The sequence below is a fragment of the Prenolepis imparis genome, unplaced genomic scaffold, assembly GCF_030444845.1.
Source record: "Prenolepis imparis isolate NDT839.2.m4 unplaced genomic scaffold, iyPreImpa1.0 SCAF_1, whole genome shotgun sequence".
NCBI classification, from domain to species: Eukaryota; Metazoa; Arthropoda; class Insecta; order Hymenoptera; family Formicidae; genus Prenolepis; species Prenolepis imparis.
In genome coordinates, this window is record NW_028141159.1 from 16,425,217 (window position 1) to 16,444,458 (window position 19,242).

At 35.5% G+C, this 19,242-nt stretch overlaps 2 protein-coding genes across 8 annotated transcripts; one reads left to right on the top strand and one right to left on the bottom strand.

Moving 5' to 3' along the window:
• Positions 1-229: 229 nt before the first annotated feature.
• LOC145932911 (zinc finger TRAF-type-containing protein 1 homolog) lies at positions 230-5,218 on the top strand. Its single transcript, XM_083032138.1, has 6 exons — positions 230-507; positions 3,340-3,578; positions 3,960-4,171; positions 4,412-4,572; positions 4,766-4,968; positions 5,080-5,218. Exons 1-6 carry the CDS (start codon positions 247-249, stop codon positions 5,105-5,107), a joined length of 1,104 nt encoding a protein of 367 aa, XP_082888264.1. The 5' UTR covers positions 230-246; the 3' UTR covers positions 5,108-5,218.
• Positions 5,219-5,809: 591 nt separating this feature from the next.
• LOC145932843 (atrial natriuretic peptide receptor 1) lies at positions 5,810-19,234 on the bottom strand. Of its 7 annotated transcripts, none has more exons than XM_083032080.1 (19): positions 19,102-19,220; positions 14,508-14,676; positions 12,432-12,597; positions 11,872-11,946; positions 10,981-11,260; positions 10,606-10,715; positions 10,291-10,479; positions 9,930-10,150; positions 9,320-9,562; positions 8,904-9,030; positions 8,624-8,832; positions 8,272-8,440; positions 7,956-8,115; positions 7,698-7,858; positions 7,457-7,623; positions 7,240-7,386; positions 6,967-7,159; positions 6,562-6,835; positions 5,810-6,247 (listed from the first exon to the last, which is right to left on the bottom strand). In XM_083032080.1, exons 1-19 carry the CDS (start codon positions 19,112-19,114, stop codon positions 5,964-5,966), a joined length of 3,357 nt encoding a protein of 1,118 aa, XP_082888206.1. In that variant the 5' UTR covers positions 19,115-19,220; the 3' UTR covers positions 5,810-5,963. The 7 variants fall into 7 exon arrangements, with proteins under 7 accessions (XP_082888206.1, XP_082888202.1, XP_082888200.1 ...); XM_083032076.1 differs by lacking the exon at positions 19,102-19,220 and adding an exon at positions 15,810-16,711 and having other exon boundaries at positions 8,290-8,440; XM_083032074.1 differs by lacking the exon at positions 19,102-19,220 and adding an exon at positions 15,810-16,711 and having other exon boundaries at positions 8,284-8,440.
• Between the last annotated feature and the right edge of the window lie 8 nt (positions 19,235-19,242).

Consider the following 19,242-nt stretch of genomic DNA (forward strand, 5'->3'; position numbering starts at 1 on the left):
TAGAGAGTTCCGGCCATGAGCCCTGCTAGAGCGAAAAAGGGCCAGCGCGAGAAGAGAAGGAGAGAAGGAGAGAAAGAGAGAAGCTGGTGGGGGTGGTAGTGACAGTGCGGTGGTGGGGGGATCGAGTGCGCGCGTATTATATTACGTCAGGTCAGGGGGAGAGAGAGAGAGAAAGAGACGGAGTGGAGAGGCGTCTCTCTGCGCATTTCTCGCGTTCGCTCAGGGGAAAACTCCAAAACAAGCAACATGGCGGACCCGAGCAACGAGCCTGCATCGTCGAGCGGCGTCTCGGAGCAGGTCGCCGTCGTCGCGGCGACCACCGCCCTCGCGGCGCCGATCCGCGAGGACCTCGACAAGCCCGAGGACTTCCACGAGCCGGACAAGAAGCGACGGAGGACGGCGCGAGCCGACGAGACCGCCAAGGCCGAGCAAAAGTTGGAGCACCGTCTGGGCGGTATCCTCTGCTGCGCAGTTTGTCTCGATCTGCCACGAGCGGCCGTCTATCAGGTAAGTCTCTCCCTCCCGGGGATGATGACTCGCTATAACGACGTGCTCGTTCGAACGTCGTCCTCTCGGAAAGAGGATTCTTCCTCTCGAGTCCGTGTGTGCGTGGCTGATTCTCTTACGCTGCGAGGATATAATTGCGACGTATTTTTTTGCGCCCACCTCCCCTCCCTCCCCTCCCCCTCTTCGACGACCCTCTCGTCGATCGATCGGTTTACCAGACTTAACCAGACTAGGAAAGTCGGTCGGTTTTTAGACGATAGTATAACACACAATAGTCAGCCGTGCCATTCATTTGGCACCATGTGCGCCAAGTGCGAGCTTACTTCTCCATGGATTTACCTTTTGTTTATATCCGTTTATGTGGGGGAGAGACATCCCTGGATATCGCTAGAGATCTCGTTTTATTTTACTCGCTCGTTCAGTCATTCTGAAAAATATATTTCACACACAAGTAGTTTCATTCTTGCGTAACAATCTGTCTTTCAAAGGAAAAGAAGAAAGAGTTTATATTTATATATATGCTATATAAAACAAACACAATATTTACATGTCGTATTATTACTATTTTATTATTTGCAGCAAAGTATTTTCTCCTCCTGCTCTTATCTTTTTGTTCTTTTACTAAAAATATTTTTTCTCTCTCTCTCTCTTCCCGTTTTTATTTTTCTTTTTTTTTTCCGCTATAACAAACTGCAGAGGCTTAATAATCTAGATATGGAATGTTATTAAATTATTTTGTAATATTTTGTTATAACAATCTAAATCGATTGCGATGTAATATGGATTTCAGTATCTCAAGCTGGATTTCCTTATTTTATAACTCTATTCAATATTGATATTGAAATAATCCTTACATGTGATAGTAGTCCCCTATTCTATAAATTGAGCTTTATATACAGGTCGAATAATGAGTTTGTCTAATGAGACAAGTTTGTCTACGAGACATATATTAATTTCTACAGGTAGGTAACTTTATATTTTTTTCTTTTTACATGAAGAAAAATGAAGAAATGAAATGTGTCTTTTTTTATATATATATACATAGATAAAAAGTTCTTTTCTGACCTGCATATATATTTATAAATAATATATATAAAATAGATATAATACATAAAATATATAAAAGAATTCCTTTGACAACATATATTCATTGACTCAATATATTAAACTATAATACATATATAAATGTGTACACATACAATTTTATATTGAGAAGTTTAATATCTACTAATTTATTTAAGAGAATATCTTTCTGTGGTACTGTAATATAAAAAGTTACACTCACAGAATTTTGTTACTTTCAGTTGTATTGGCATCTCACATAATTATGTATCTTCATATATACATATATAATTTCAGTTATTGCAAATAAGAATAATTAAAATTCTCAAATAATTCTTACCTCAAATAGAATGTACAGCAGCATTCACAATTTGTTAAATGTGTATGTAGTTATGAATTCATTTAGAACATTGATAACTAACGATACAATATTTGTTTGTCGATGAACTGTTTGTAGATATTCCCAAAATCCATATCGGAGCGCTATTAATTTCATCTTCAATATTTTTCTTATTAAATATTGCTGACATGAAAAAAAAATGACATGAAGGAAAGAATATACTTGATTGACTATAACTCTAACTATTTGTATCATAGTACAAGAGTTGTATTACCCATCTTGGTATCCCTAATGTTAGATATATATGTGTGTAAAGTCCCTTATGTGCAGATGCACACATAGATACTTTCATTTGTGATACGAAAATTTATCTATTGTATTCTTTCAGTTGTAAACTTTTATGAACACATCCTGCACTGCCCTAATTTTTCTTTTTATATAGGACTTGTCGCATCTATAAAGAATAATGTTTGTTTCTATGATTCGCAGAGAAATATTTGAAACCTCGTATTAGTTTATTAGTGCCACCATTAAATCGGTTATAGATAAATAGTGAAGTATTTAAGATTCTAGATCTCTGTGTAGTTGCTTAGTATATAATATAATGATATTTGGAAACTTATGAAACACACTATGTTTATTATAAGAGAGTTATCGAGAGACAGGAATATATTATTATTCAGAGCACACACAACATAAGGAATATATAAAGATCTATGTTGTTAGATTAATGCGAGACTGATGCTCATCAATTTTATAGTCAACAGCGAGAGTGAGAGTGAGGGAGAGAAAGCGAATACGGAAAGAAAAAGATTTGTACAAACTGTATAGTGCGAAACAAAAATAAATACTCTTAAAGGTTATTAGTTAGTTATTTCGCATAAAACACCCCTTTTCACTTCTCCTACGTATCATCATCCTCGTATCTTCCTTCCTGTCATCGATATATTGGCACTGTTGAAAAGAAAAATGATTCTTTATAGAGAGTGCTCGTGTTAATTTTTTAGACAGATGATATATCTCAATAAGATACAAACATTTGTGATTAATGAGTATCCGTACGATTTTGTGTTTCAGGTTTAAACATCAAAATCATGGTAATATACATGGCACTAATTTTTTTGTTCTATTTCAATTGATTGTGTTCTGGGGTTTCTGTAGTGTGTATACATAAGTAAGAATGCAAAACAAATTGAACACTAAGCGTAATGTAATGAAAAAAATGAGGAACTTGCAACGTATATTAATATAGCGTAGGTTGTGCTTTTTCATGCAAATCAGTCGATGAAATCTATGTACAATTTAGAGAGTTACGCATACATCTTAAATAATTGCACTTTAAACATATATAAAAGCTAGGTTTTTATATAAAAGAAATGTAATTATATAAATAAGGACGTTAATAATACATGCTGCAATGATGTTCACAGTGTGCTAATGGACACTTGATGTGTGCTGGTTGCTTCACTCATGTCCTCGCAGATGCCAGGCTTCGGGATGAAATGGCAACATGTCCCAACTGCAGAATCGAAATCAGCAAAACCAGCGCGTCCCGGAACCTGGCGGTTGAGAAAGCCGTGTCTGAGTTACCTGCTGAATGTCAATATTGCGCGAAGGAATTCCCACGAAATTCCTTGGAGCACCACGAAGAGGCTACCTGCGAGGAGAGGTAAATTTTGTAGAGAAAAATTTACGAAAAATTTGTATGGGATTTTTTTGTCTTGATACATCTTCTAATCTAACTGATCTTTACAGTATAGTTACAGGGGGATGGACTGCGAATACATATAGTATAGACTATACATAGTATAAAGAAGGCAATTAATTGTATGCGCAAACATGATTTTCCCAAATTTTCTTAAATTTAATATACATATCCGAGATTAGAATCATGTCATAATATATATAATTCGACCAGAATTTCCCTAAAATTCCATGTCGCAAAGCTTTCCCATCTAATCTACTATCTGTTTATTTGTTTCTCTTTTTGATTATGTAATATATTTACGAACGCACGAGCGTTCGCATTAATACCTAATTACTTGTACAGGATATCTAGTTGCAAATATAGTAGAATCGGCTGTCCGTGGCGAGGTCCGAATCATGAGATCCCGGAACACGAGGCTCACTGCGTTCATCCTCATCGTACAGGTGCGAATGTGATGGAAGCTTTGCGTGAAATCGATGCCCACACCTTGGAAGAACGTAGACTCTATGACAATGTCTTTGATCTTTTGTCCTACGAGAAAATCACATTTAACGGTCTGTATCAATTGCTAAATATTACTATACACAGTTATATACAGTTATATATGTTGAAATCATTTTTTGTAGATTGTGTTATACTGAATACACTTGTGTATGTCTTGATTTTTTATTTCTCCCTAGCAATAATTAATTTTGTCGAGTTTCAACGATCTTGGTATTTTTTCCCCCTTTTTTATAGCTACAGATGATACTCGAAGAATCTTTCAATTATCTGTAAAATTGTATCGTTTATAGACTTACAGATGAAGCCGTATCGTACTGATGAATTTGTCCATAAACTATTTTATGAAACCTCACGATTCGGTGCTTTCAACAATCAATGGGTAGTGAAGGCCAAGATCAATAGTAGTCAACGCGATCCTACTCAAAGTTCAGAGCGAGACATGACTTATCAAGTACGAAAAAAAATTGCATGTCTTTGTGATTTCAAAGAAACTTTTAAGTTAATACAGTGCAATATAAAATATGTATATGGGTTAAGAGTAACATATATATGTTAAGAAAATTATTGCGATATTATTAAAGCATTATAAAATTATTTGATACGCAATGTATTGCGTGTTCTAAGTATAAAAATATGTTTCGTAGCTGATACTAAAGACAAAAACCACTTATCCGCTACCGGTTTATTACTTGATCTTGAAAGGCCCGTTCGGCGATATGAAAGTGCATCCGAGAATTCACAGATTCGAGTTCACCGAGCAGGAAAACGAAAGTCCGTATTTTACATTACCACTTCCGGATACGGCAGAATGCAATAGACTTCTCGCTGCTAAAGCCATCAGTTTTAGGTAAAGGATTGATCCTAAAACATAGAGCTATATCGCACAGTTACTTTATTGCAATATAATACAATAAATATGATCCTTTTGTATGTACAACGTGTAATTTCTCATTTGCAGATTAATAATGTTCCTGGCATCTAAGTAGCTTACAAGGATAATGTCTATTGTCAAGATTTTGTCACAAATGGAACCGATTAATGCGGTCTTCTAGATGTAATGATAAATAAGAATGAGAGATAGAGATCACAGAGATTTATAACCATTTATAGTAGCGATAATCATGATAATAATAATAATAATTAGCAAAAGAAATTGAAAATACTTTGGAATCATTGGAATTGTTTAAAAGTAATATGTTGAGATGAAGATAAATTATATATATTAAAATTAAAATATATAGCATATTACATTATATACAATATACAAAAAGCACAGGTATCATTTAAACGTTTGAGAAAAATTGATCAGATTAAATTTTTTTTGTTACGTCTTACATTAAATTTTTATATTTAAAGAAGAAAAAAAGAACTAAAGACTAGAGAGTAGCTATGTAGATTATTGTTAGACAATAAGCGGACTTAATTATATGTACCAATTACGCAATGTACTTGTATTTCAAGACAAAGCTAAATGAACAGTATCATACTTAGATAATACTAATTTAATACACATACCTGTTCACGAAAAGCCTATCGTGTTTCGTTTATTTAAATAAATAAGACGCTATTGATGTAAAATTTCGAATAAAAGTTGGAATTGTAATAAGCCTAAAAACTGCTTTATTACAATATTAGATCCAATTCACATTGAGATATAGCGTTAAGCCGTTCTTATATACACATCGAAGAAAATCGAAAAGATAATTTCTAGTGTCGCTCTCTCTTTCTTACGGATCGTAATTTTTTTTGCGAACATTTTCATATCTTAAATTATCGCGTGACATTTGAATTTTTTCAGGTTGCAATATCTTTGTAGGACTGTAAAGGACTGAATATTAATTATTACAATTCTGTCAGGTTGATGAACGTGTTGTTACTTGTTTTCGGACCGTTCGTGTTATTCGATGGAAAGATTAATGGATTCAGATTATTCTCCGGTTGACTAGTGCTCAATCTACGATATTTCGGCACGGCCAACCTGGAATCGGGCTCCGAACAACCTGTCAACCAGTAGGAGGTCACCCTACCCTTTCCCTTCAACTCCACCTCTCCTCTGAGCTCGAGGTCGAAGGTCTTGAACTTGTCCAAGATATTTTTCGTCGCTTCGGAGACATGTATCCTCAAAGCTGTAAGATACAAATTATAAATTTGCTTAAATATTATGTAGATAGAATTCTTTTTTCATCCAGATATTTCTTTCAACGTTTAAAAGTCTAGAATAAGAATTTTACGAATATTTCTATTATTATTATTATTATTAATATAATTTTTATATAATTTGAATATAAAATATAAATTTTAAATTTTATATATAAATTATAATATAAATTTAAATTATAGTTTAACTATAAATTTTATTAGTTTTAGCATAAATTTAATTATTTATTAGTTTTAGTATAAATTTAAATTATAATTTATAAATTTTTTATGTAATTCTTACGAAGTCCAGAAGATTCCATTCGAGATGCCGTATTTACGGTGTCACCAAAGAGACAATAGTGCGGCATCCTTTGACCCACCACCCCGGCGCAAACTGGACCACTGTGGACACCGATTCGCACGCTTAATTGAGTGTTCTGCTTGTGCATTATGGTAAACGATCTCACGGCATCTAATATAGCCAGAGCCATCAATCCAATTTCCCTCGCGTGTTCGTCGCCGTTCCTCTCCGGAAGGCCAGACGCGACCATATACGCATCTCCTATAGTTTCCACCTGCGAATATCACTCTCCATTTCAAGATTTACTCAAAATTTGTCCTCAAATTTTTAAAGATCTAAGGTAAATATTTAAAAAAAAAATAAAAATCTTAAAGAGTTTTTAAGAAATTACATGACTTTATCCACCTTATAAACATCGTAGAATCCAATAATATTATCGAAGGTACTGTACAAGTCATTTAGGAAATCTACGACCTCCATGGGCATACTCTGCGCGCACAGAACCGTAAAACCGACGATATCGCTGAAGTAGATAGTAACGCACTCGAATTGCTCCGGTTGAACTATCTCCCCGGTCATTAGCTGATCAGCGACTTGTCTTTAAAATTGAATTCCATTACAATTAAACTAAAGCTATCGCTAATTCTCCGGAGGAAGATGACCAGAGTCTTCAGCTACCTTGGAAGCACCTGGTACAGCAATTCCTCGCTGCGACGCTTCTCCAAGCTTAATTGCTCGGTCTTCTCCTCGACAAGAGCTTCCAGATTGTTAGCGTATTGCTCCATCCGCCGCAGCAAATCGTCCATTAAATTCTCGCAATATCCCCTGAAACGTAGATCTCTATGACGTTTAGCAGCAATTTCAATTGTAAAATTTTATGAGAATTAAAGTGTACTTCATGATTCCTCGTATCGTGCCGCGAATCGTGTGGAAGCTGGGTCGTTCGTCGGGTACTTCGTGCCAGCATTTCTCCATCAGCGATAGTATATCCGGCGGACAGTCCTTCGGGGCGACTTCCGGCCTCAACGGAGGATTCTCCGACGCCGACACTCTGCTCACGATCTTCGAAATAAATAATACAAGAGATAATGAGAAGATAAAAGGAAGACTAGACAGAGGATGACGACGAGCTATACCTCTTGCGCCGTCACAAACGTCCTGGCCACCTCATAAGGACCGCCCCGAACCACTATCTCCTCCAAGATAATCGCGAAGCTGTAAACGTCACCCTTCTGCGTAGCCGCACTCCCGGGGGTCACCGTTAACGACAGCAATTCCGGAGCGATCCAAAGTAATTCTGCAAATGAAGATAGAACAACGACATGTTTCCCCTTGCGCTAGATAAGAACCGTATTTACGTCACATTGCTTTTATTACAGGCTTTTATGACTCACTGGTGTAATAAGTCTCGTCCATAATCAAATCGGAGGGGGTGGTGAGAGTTTTAAGCCCGAAGTCTGAGATTTTCAGGACGAAACGACCGTCAATCAGACAATTGCACGACCGTAACTTTCCGTGGGCGGAAACTTCGCTAGCATGAAGATAGGACATTCCCTGCAAGAGAGTAAGGTTTTTTAAATCCCTTTTGTCAGCTTTCACATACGTGATGTCTTAATTAATTAATTAATTTCGGACGATTGCGAATACATATAAAAATAGATCGTTAAAAGTATTTGAATATTTTAAAGTACTTGACGAGAAACACACGACCTCTGCACCTGCCTCTACCTTGACGATATCGTGGATCAGAGACATTCGAAAATTCCAATCCAATTTAATCGCTTCGTTTTCCAGAACGTCCTTCAACGATCCTCGAGGACAATATTCCGTGAGAATCAAGACGGTCGGCGATGGCGAGCAGAGACAAGCTCCGATAAATCTGACAAACAATTTTAATTAAAGGTACGATATAAGATTTGACAGATTTTAAATATTGTATTAGCGATATAATGCTGTTCTCATGCGAAAAAATCTCACAGAGAATTATTTGTTTTATTTAAGAAATAAAATATAAAGGGTGAAGGATCTTCGATCTATATATCTATTGAGAGATGATAAATACCTCACAGTATTTTCCGACGTGACATCCCTGACCTGCTTAATTTCCCAAAGTAATTTCTTCGTGACGTCGACCACCTTCTTCTTCGTGATCTTCTTGATGGCAACCCTCTCGCCCTTGTATATCCCGATGGTGGTGAAGACCCTCGCGGGCGGCAAAGATTCACAACTGATCTGCGATCCTCGACGTATTTTCGATTCCAATCCGAAATTCTACAAATTCAATTTTCAATCTATCGCTGCACACATTTCACGCGCGCATTTATAATTTATTATTTACTTACATTCATATCGGACATCGCTTGGTGCAGATTTATCTTCGATGAAAATTGTTTTCCAACCTCGAGAAGCAATTCCTCGGGTCTTACACGCCAAGACATGTTATTCAAATCGGCGGACAACCGTAAGTGCCTAACGAAAGAATCTTGTCTTTTATTTCAATTAATATTTAAAAAAATGTTTTCCATACATTATATATTATAAACAAATATTTAATATATGAACAATCTTAATTTATATATCATTATTTTCCGGAGAAAGGGAAGGGGATTTTATATATATATATATAGGTTGAACTGTGTAGAAAGGATTCGAGCTTTTAATACATTTTATCTTTATTATTTTTATTTTGCAGATATATATATTTATGCTAAAAAATTGCACCGAATTTAGAATATGAAGAACTACATATTAAGTCTACCTGTATAAAAGGCACGCGGCTGTGATTGCAGCGAGCAGAAACACGGCGAGTGCTATGCCCGTATAAGCTACGAAGGTGTAAAAGTGTTCTGTCCTCGATGTGCAAACCGGATCATTCCCTAAGAAGCCGCATTCTGGAATATCTGGCGGTGGTCCTTCTCTTACTCCAGGCCAATGGATTTTTTTACCGGACATAGAATTATATTCTCGATTTAATCCCGAATAATGAGCGACCACTTCGAATCTGTAAAATACACGTCAGTATTTTTCTCAACTTTTTCTGTTTAATTTAATATATTTAAACATAACATTTTATTTAAATGTTAAGTTGTATGTATGATAGTATTTTAGATTGATCTCTAAAATTCGTCTTTTCTTCCTATCGTGATTTTATATCGATGAAGAGCCTATTTCAATTTATTTTTCCAATTTATAATTCCAACATTACGAAGTTTCTTGATATATAAATCTGCGATATTCTTATTTAATTTCAAACAAAATCTGAAAGTATTGAGCGTTTTAATCGTAAATAGACAACTTGTGATATGTCTCTCCTTGTATTCGCGCGGCGATAAAACCATGCCGAGCGGATTGTCTGAATTTTCAATGACCTTCCGGTAATGGGATCTAAATCAAGAATGCTGTAATCCGCATCACGATCCCCATTGTCGTCTATTCTGACGTGGCCCGTAATACCAATGAAGTCTCGGTCCCACATTCTCCTTGTTATAGATATGCCATCCCTGATATCGCCACCCTCGGCCAAGGTCTCATTCAGGGCAATCCCTAACAAGTAAACACCGTCGTAAAACGCTCCGACGAAGAAATTTACCTGCGACAAAAATGATATTTTCATTTCATTCTGGCATATATTTGAGATTCTGATCTTGAAAAAAAAATCACAATTTTATCTTGTCAATACACGTGATACACTGAGGATTCGACCGCAAAGTATTATTACAATTCGCTCACTTCTTCGCCCACCGAAAATGTGTAATTGTAATCCGATTGCGCGCGTTGCTTGACGCTATCGGCGAAATCCTGAAATCTCGGACTAGTCGGCTGAAGGAGAGACACTTTCAACAAAGCTTCATAAGCCTTTCTAGCAGCGGCGTCGTCCTCGTCTCCGACCTCCCAGTCGTGATCGCCCCAGTAAGAGCCCTTAAAATTATTTTATCGCTTTAATATCGATAAAAAAAGGGCCACTCTACGATTTACACGTCACGTTTACGTCTATATGGATTTGAAATTTTTTTTCTTCTCCCATTTCTTTTTATAAGGCCTTACGTGAAATATCTCGACGTCGAGGAAAGCCCATTCTCCTCTTGTCATTTCCAATTCGTGGGCGGCCAGCATAAATTTCCTGACTAGCGTTCCGCGGACGCTGAGTATCACGACTGTTCAGAAAAAAATTAATATTAAATGTCATTAATATTAAACGTCTCTCGCGGTGACTTTTATTTCATAGAGAAACACATAATGTTCTAAAACTCATTGTCAGTTTTACAACGACGATTCTAAGAGATTTATTCATTTATTTACACAATTATGTTTTTACAATTATACTTTGAAATTGAGAGAATACTTTTTTTCAGGGAAGATTACGAATTCAAGCTTAGAGGGCATCCTGTAAATGTACAAGACAAGCGCGATTACACTCACTTCTGGCGTACATGCTCGCGTCTCGAAGATAAAGATGATACGACTCGTCCTCGGAATTGCCATCCAAATCCCTCACAAACTTCAAGAGCCCTTCCTTACGTAGACCGTACTCCAAATTCTTTCCTACCGTCAGCGAAAACAAGTCCGATCTGTCCAATATCAGCGCGACGTGAGACCATCCGAACTCTTTGAACACGCTAGAGAAGACGAGCCGCAATCGACACTGACAGTACGACATTCTCGTTAAAGTGGGATACTTGCTTTTGTCTTTGAAAATCCCCTTCAAGAAAAAGGTAAGAAATACATTACAGGGTGAAGTGTTTCTCCGTGAAAAGATCACTACAAGAAAAAAGTATAATATCTATAGATTGTGAGATATTTTAGTTTTTATTTAAAATAAAATATATATATGCCAAAGATTCATGCCAATATAATTTATGATGATAATATGTTACAGATATATATAATTGGCAGATATTATGTAATAGTAATTATCACGAGAAAAATGTGATACGCGAAGAGAGAACACGTTGCTGCCATAATTCCGAGCTTATAACGAGTTTTCACGAGGAAGGAGTAACATTATACGTACGAGTGCGTTTATTTCTTTCAGGTAAGAAAATAATTATTTCCTAGATTATATCCCTTGTCGTAATTAGCGCATAGCTAATGAAAATATTAAGATGATGCGAAAAAGAGAAACAAAGAGAGAGAGAGAGAGAGAGAGAGAGAGAGAGAGAGAGAGAGAGAGAGAGAGAGAGAGAGAGAAAGAGAGAGAATGTCGGATAATGTACAACATCAACTATCATAAATGCTCAACATGCTGGCGATCTTACAATAATTAGAGAAACAAAAAAGATTCTATAAGGCGATTCTCTCGCAGCTCCTTACCGACGTTTCATTCTTCCACTTTTGCATCCTTCCAAGGATACCAGATGTGACTGACAGTTCGCCCTCCGAGGGAGGCTTGGGGTTCGCAAGAAAGCGATAATTACGTTTCACATAATTTAATATTAACGTCGACAACACGGCAATTTATTTCAATTTCAAAGCATATGGCGCGAAATTAAAACGAAATATCGAGGTGGAAAGATGCCAAGTGAAATTAATTCAAAATTCGACGCTAGAAAACTTATAATTATACCGCGCGTAATAATATCCCTCTCTAAATGATCTTCGAAAGATCGCATTCTAATTCTCCTCCTGAGAGAGAGATTAATATTACGTTAATGCTGAGAATATGTATATATATATTTATATTGTATTTATATATATTTATATATATATTTATATATATTTATATATACATACATATATTCATTATGCAAATGAAAGTTTACGGAAAGTTAATCGTGCGAATCGAGCGCGACGAAATAATGTACATAGAGGCAATATAATCAGATGCAATATTTATGTGTGCGTATAATTGCAGAGAAACAAATTCGACCTACTTGATCACCCATGCCAGTGATAATTGGACTGTTCCAATAAGCCGCGAGTCGTGCCACCGGTTCCAGAGCGAACGCGCAAGCCGGCCCGACGAACGCGATCACATTGTCCCGGAAGTGCATGTCCGCTGCCAAACCGGGTGCCGTGGCTCCGCTGCACGACGGATAACTGCGAAGAAATTCGTTTCTTTCATACTTTTTTTTTAGTTTTGCTAAAACCGCGAGGTCTTTAATCTTATAAAAAAAAAACACAATAATATACATGTATAATATTTATTATGGCATGCTGATTGTATCATGTGTATTGCAATAATTGCAATCGTGTGAGAATAAGCGTTGTCGCGTATTAATGCGTAGAAATATATCGTGTGTACACACACGATTAATATCAATGTGTGTGTGTGTGTGTGTGTGTGTGTGTGTGTGTGTGTGTGTGTGTGTGTGTGTGTGTGAACCCCCTGGGGGCCGCGTGATGGATCGTATGTATATCGAAGCGCAAACATAACGCGCGATCGGATTACCAGGAGGGTGGCTGCTAGCGAGAAAACGTGAAATGCGTGTGTTCTCCTCATCTCGCGTGCAGTTGCAAGTTGCAAGTATGTATATATGTATGTGACGCACGTATGTTACGCCAGCCGCGTCCTTGAGAATGCGAAATGCACGCATTTCGGGGCGAATATCCCGCGTTTACGCGCAATTAGCAACGAATAGCAACGATAATTATGCGATGCATTCGCAGTGAGATGCGTCGCGCGGGCAACAGCTCGAAATGATGGCGCGTTAATTGTACCGAGATGAATGGCCAATGATTGGATTCTCGTCGATCTGTCCTAATGAAAATGTCAAAAACATTATATATCGCATAGAGACGCATTATGAAAGATGACGCATCGTACCTCTGCTTGTTTTTCGCAAATTATTATTTATTGATAATATTGAAATTTGAACCGCGATTCGTGACAAAAATGAATTCGTATATAAACGCGACATTACTTTAATCGTGCACAAAATGTTAAAATTTATCAATAAATTGTCGGAATTGAAATTTACATTGAAAAATATTTCCATTTCACCATCGCGCAAAATTAAATGATATACCATAGAGTTTGTATTTCGCTACCATCATTGAAATAGCACAGCAATCCCCAACGCAACAGATGATATTACGATGTATAACGTAGGCGCGGCAGTATATATGGAACTCTATATATGCATATGAACATTTCATATGCGATGTATCGTACACATAAACACATACACACATCTATACAGAGAAAGAGAGTAAAGAGTGAATGAGATCAATAGCGCAGAGAGATGTCATACATAAATAATTTTTCTTATAAATTATTCGTCGTTCTCCCTCTTTATCAAGTACTGTTTTTGCAGCTATACGACGAGAACATCTTTCCATGCAAATGCCTGTTCAATTGTATCAACGTAATGACGCAAAAGAGATGCACATAATAAAAGCAGCAAAACGAAACGAGCCAAACGAGGAATTTATTCGGGTAAATATCACGATGTAAAAATCTATAATATATGTTTAACAACAATTTACATTTACTGTGTTATATTTTTCAGTTACTTTATATTCGATTAAATACGTCGTTTCGATATTTACATAACAAACTTTTTCCCGGGGTCTTTGACCGCACCTTTTTTTCTCTCTCGATGTAAACAATCGAAATGGCAATAATATAGAGTATAATAATATAAAGAATATAGTATAAAGTAAAAAAAAATGTATCGCGTACTTGATACGATTACGAATGGTTCATTAAAGAGATTTCACGAGAGAGAATTACGAGGCGGACCCTTTATGCGTTTTTAATCCGGATGCATGTTTTTCGTTACCGTGCATTGAGACGATCGGACTGATTATGTTAAATTGATTAACACATTAAATCGATTTCGACGGTGAGATTTAATAAAAATTGCTTCCGCTTCCGTTGCTGTCTCGCGCGATTGATCGATTGATTATAGCGTCGGAAATGATGAATCTTTTCTCCATTCGCGATAGTAATATATGAAGTCGAAAAGCGCGAAGTTGTTGTGTTGTTGTTATTATTGTTGTAATACCTTCCCTGTACTTTTCGCAGCTGCACATTGTGAACGCTGAGGAAATCGTTCACTTCTGCAAGAGCCAGATCGACCGCTGGACCGCATCGTTCAAGATCAAACGGGCTGTCGAGATGGGACGCCATAAGGACGCCTACATTGTATACCCGCAGAGAATTTCCGTAATCCACTGTGTGCAGTCAGGAAGGATCAAAGACGTGAGCCCTTCGTGTATGCGCGCGTTGACAAATATTTGAATAGTTAATTAAAAATAACACTGGCTGAATGGATTAAATTTCAAAACAAACGCAAAGCGAATAATGAACATAAATATACTTATCTTCTTATATTTGAGAGACATATTTTACTTTTAAATTTCTCTAGTTTATTTTAAAAACTGTTAGCGCCAAAGCGCGAGAAATCTTGATACTTTCAAGAGCAGAGAAATAACAATATTGTAATATCGAAAGAATTTTATAAGTAGATATGTGATTGAATAAATTGAAGAAATGTATTTTATATAATTTAACAGTTGCAATCGTTTTGGCATCAATTTTAAAACTCAGATTTGTTTTGCGAATTTTTTAAACGATGTCAGCGCGTTAATTTTGCACGATTGCGCTTAAACGAGCGGAAGATATGTCAGAGAGTTGTCGCTATTATCCGTTGAAGAAATCACATTCATTTTATTCATACACGCGATTACACAGGACATCAAAAGGGAGAGAGGACGTTGAATACTGAACTAGATGCCATGCATATCCAATGAGCTTATTTTCATCGTCGAGATAGAAAAAAAGTTCCAAAAAAAAAAAATCAATCAATCAATCAAGATAAAGATAAAGATTATAATAGCTATTTATATTATATTATAATATATTTATATTATAATATATATTTATATTAAATAATGCGTTTTAATCAATTTTGGATATATATATTTATAAAATGTCTCTCTCGTATGAATATTATCTAAAAAGATATTTCCAAAGCGTAAAATAAGATACACTTCTATTGAAATAATAAAAAATGGCAAATAATTTGTTTATAGATTTAGAAGCGTGTATGTATCAGGCACATTAAAATTTTTTTTTTTCAAAAGAATTTTTCATTTGGCTTATATGTGGCAATTATATTGTGATGTATATTAAAACAATAAATATAAAATATACAAAATAGATTTAAATAAAACATACACATGGAATTCTGGATGTTAAACAAAATTAAGATTGCGATTTCTGGGACTTGCTCAACGGCAAGATACGCATAATATATTGTCACGATATTTCGACGAAATATCTCGCGAATGAACAAACATCTTACCACGCGATACACTCACGAGCCACGACACTTGCGAAGCAACGACAATCGACAGTACGAGCAATCTCGTTTTCGCGAACATTACGGTAGGGAAGATGTTCTTGAACTTTGAGGGAAGATCTACAGGTGGTATGTGAACTGCATTAAAAAAAGAAAAGAGACATGACGCGCGCGCGTATACACATATACACACACACAAACACGTCAGACCGCCCGCTGAGCCACGTCTAGAGTTTCGCGGGGAAGGTTTCAGCCTTATATAGGGGTTGACACGGAGTTCCACGGAGCCGTGGCAACGCGCAATTCAACGCGCTCCCTGGAAATACATGATATCTGGGAAAAAGAAAAATGTCACGCACGTATTGTAACATATCTTCCTCTCGTTGGTTACGCGAAGGCGCAAATAAATTTAAGACGCGATTCTTCAACTTTTCTCGGCGATGTTTCTCATTGCCCCCTCGATCTCGTAGACGGAGATTCGCGGAGATTATTTTTGTGGTTTTTTTTTAGACCGAAAGATCGAAATCTCTTTTCAATCAAAAGTGAAATTCTTTTCAATTCTCCCCACGGAAGGGGAGGTATCGAATTCACCCTCGTGCAACATGTGAAAAGGGATCGATGCGCCAATTGTCGCGAATAAACACGCGGAATCTGAGCACCGCTCACATTTCGATCTCTGATAGATAGTGACATATCGCACGTACGTGACATATAGACTATGTAGGGAATCGCTTTTCGTTTATCGATTCTTTTTAATCCGATCGAGTCGATTTTTCTCCAGTGAAACTGGATATAATCCGGTATAAGATAAGGGTAGAGATTCGAAACGCTCTATGTACGTAAAACGCATCATGCTTCGCAGGAAATCCAAGAGACAAACCTGCGTCGAAAGTGCATCGATTCGAGACAACGCGAACCTTTCAACAGAATGAAATGTATTATATAGCATGCCAAGTTAAATCCCTGAGGGATTTTTAGGATATATAGTAATGATCCTGCAGAGTATCGTGAGATTGTATATAGTTTACGTGCAATGGTGAAATGAACATAAAGTAGTTAACCAGAGACTAATTTAAAATCGTATATAACTCTCGTCGTTTCGTATCGATACTCGAAAAAGAATTGAAGCTAGATATATGATTGTTAATTATATAAAATATAAGAATAAAAAAAATATAAGAATAATTATAAGAATATATATTATATGTAATATATATTGTTAATTATATAAATATAATATATGTATACGATATCGTATATACATATACATATATAAAATATATATCGCATACATATATATAAGACACCATAGACATAATAAGAAAAAAAAATATAAACTGCAAGCGTATCCTATCTTAAGAGATTTGTGCGTCGAAATTAGAATAAACAATGTTTTGGAGAGTGCGTTTACTTTTTTTTTAACTAAAGAAAAACTTATCTTTCATGGTAATCGTAGTCTTATATTTGAGAGAGAAGATCGGACTTCCTAAAAGTCTTTTTCTCTTTCTAATTTTTTGGCGACAACGTTCGATCGATATGCGCAATTTATATTTATTATAGAAGTTTTTTAGCAAGAAAAAACACAAGTAAATACAAGTGTCATGCAGTTAGCTATTAAATAGAAAATTTTTTAAGTCGCAAAAATTTTTCTATTTAACAGCCAATTGTGCGACATTGTGTTTATGTATGTTTCTCGCTGGAAAACTTCCTATGTCTGAGTTTATAACTGACAATATATACATCATAAATGAAAATATGCATATATGTACATGTATGAGACGTGTTTTTTAAAGTAAGGTTGAAAGCAGTGCTGAACTGGTTGAACTCTTCAGATTTTTATGTAGAGAGCATAAAAAATTCTATTCTTTGGTACCAAAAGTGTTAACAAAAAAAATAATTACTACGTAAAAAAATTAAGTAGATATAAGTGTTATACTACTGATAACAATTTTTTCTCTTATTTTTTTATGTCTTGTCGAGCCTTAAAAACACGCCTCGTATATAAATGATTATTTATTTGCTCTTACACAACGCATACATTGACAGCTCTTATTGAAATACACAGAATTGGGACGTGCCTTCGTGATCTGCCAATGAATAACAAGGTCGTGCAAATGCGACCAATCAAAGATGTTGTTTATCGCGAAAGCCTACTCGATTTAGGGTGAATCGCGTGACATATATGTCATCATTCACGTGCGGACTTCCTACGCAGATAGTCCTTCGAGACTACGCTAAAATAACTTATAAATATATTTATAAATATTTGCTCTCTAAAGCGAATAAAGATGATTTTATCTAATAAAATAAAGCGTGGTAAACAATCGTATTTATAATTTTGCGATCAGTATCTCATGAGAAATATATACACATCTATATTTATTACTTTAAATGCAAAGTACGCAGATGTTATATATTTCAGTGCATAATCTTTTCTACAAGCATGTTTTGTTGGCAGTTATTCAATGAATAATAATTATTATTTTCACTGAAATGCGCATTTTCTTAATTTTTATATAGAAAATATGCAGCTTATTAATAAGTAACATATTTCTTATATAATTATATAGAAAATATGTAGCTTATTAAGCAGCATATATTTCCTATATAAAAATTAAGAGAATGTACATTTTAATCGCGTATTTATTTGTAAAATGTTCTCTGTTTTGTGTTAAATAAGGAAAAAATAAGATAAATATTTACAGTTATATTTTTTTCTATATCACAATATTTTGACGAGAATTTATTATGCAATATATGTATAATGCAAAATCATTGATCTGTTTGACTTGAAATTGTAAAATAAATTTTCGATCACAGATTAACAAAAGTTTTTGCAAATCTAACGGATAATCTTTTTCATAGATGAAAGAGAGAATAAATTTAACCATGTCGTTTTATATATACATATATGCGCATATAAAATTTTATTTTTTTATATATTTAATTAAATTGCAATAATTATAGATAATAAAACCTTTTCTAAGCTATCTATAAGAAATAAGAATCCATATGATACTATAATACCTACTGTTTGCGAGGATTCAATTCTCCAGCAAATAATAATACAATATGCTATATATAATATATTAATAATATGTATTAATAATATCGCCACTTTATTGTGTTATTGATTTTAACGCGCACGTGATAACGAACGCGCGTGTCTTAATGTTTATGTTTACGCGATGTTACGCGATGTTATATATTTACATTTCGCGTTAGAAACAAATAATAACTAGTATAAATAAATATAAAGATGATTACTCTTCTAAGTACTCTAATGAATACTTACTTATTATTGGCATCGCGTCTTTTTATCCCCCCTTTTTTGTGGATCTGTCTCCGGTTGGCTCATCGACATCGTACGATCTTATTTAGCAGGAAGCCAGCCAGCTCGTGTCGAGATGTCATGTGTTACTTTTGTATATATAAT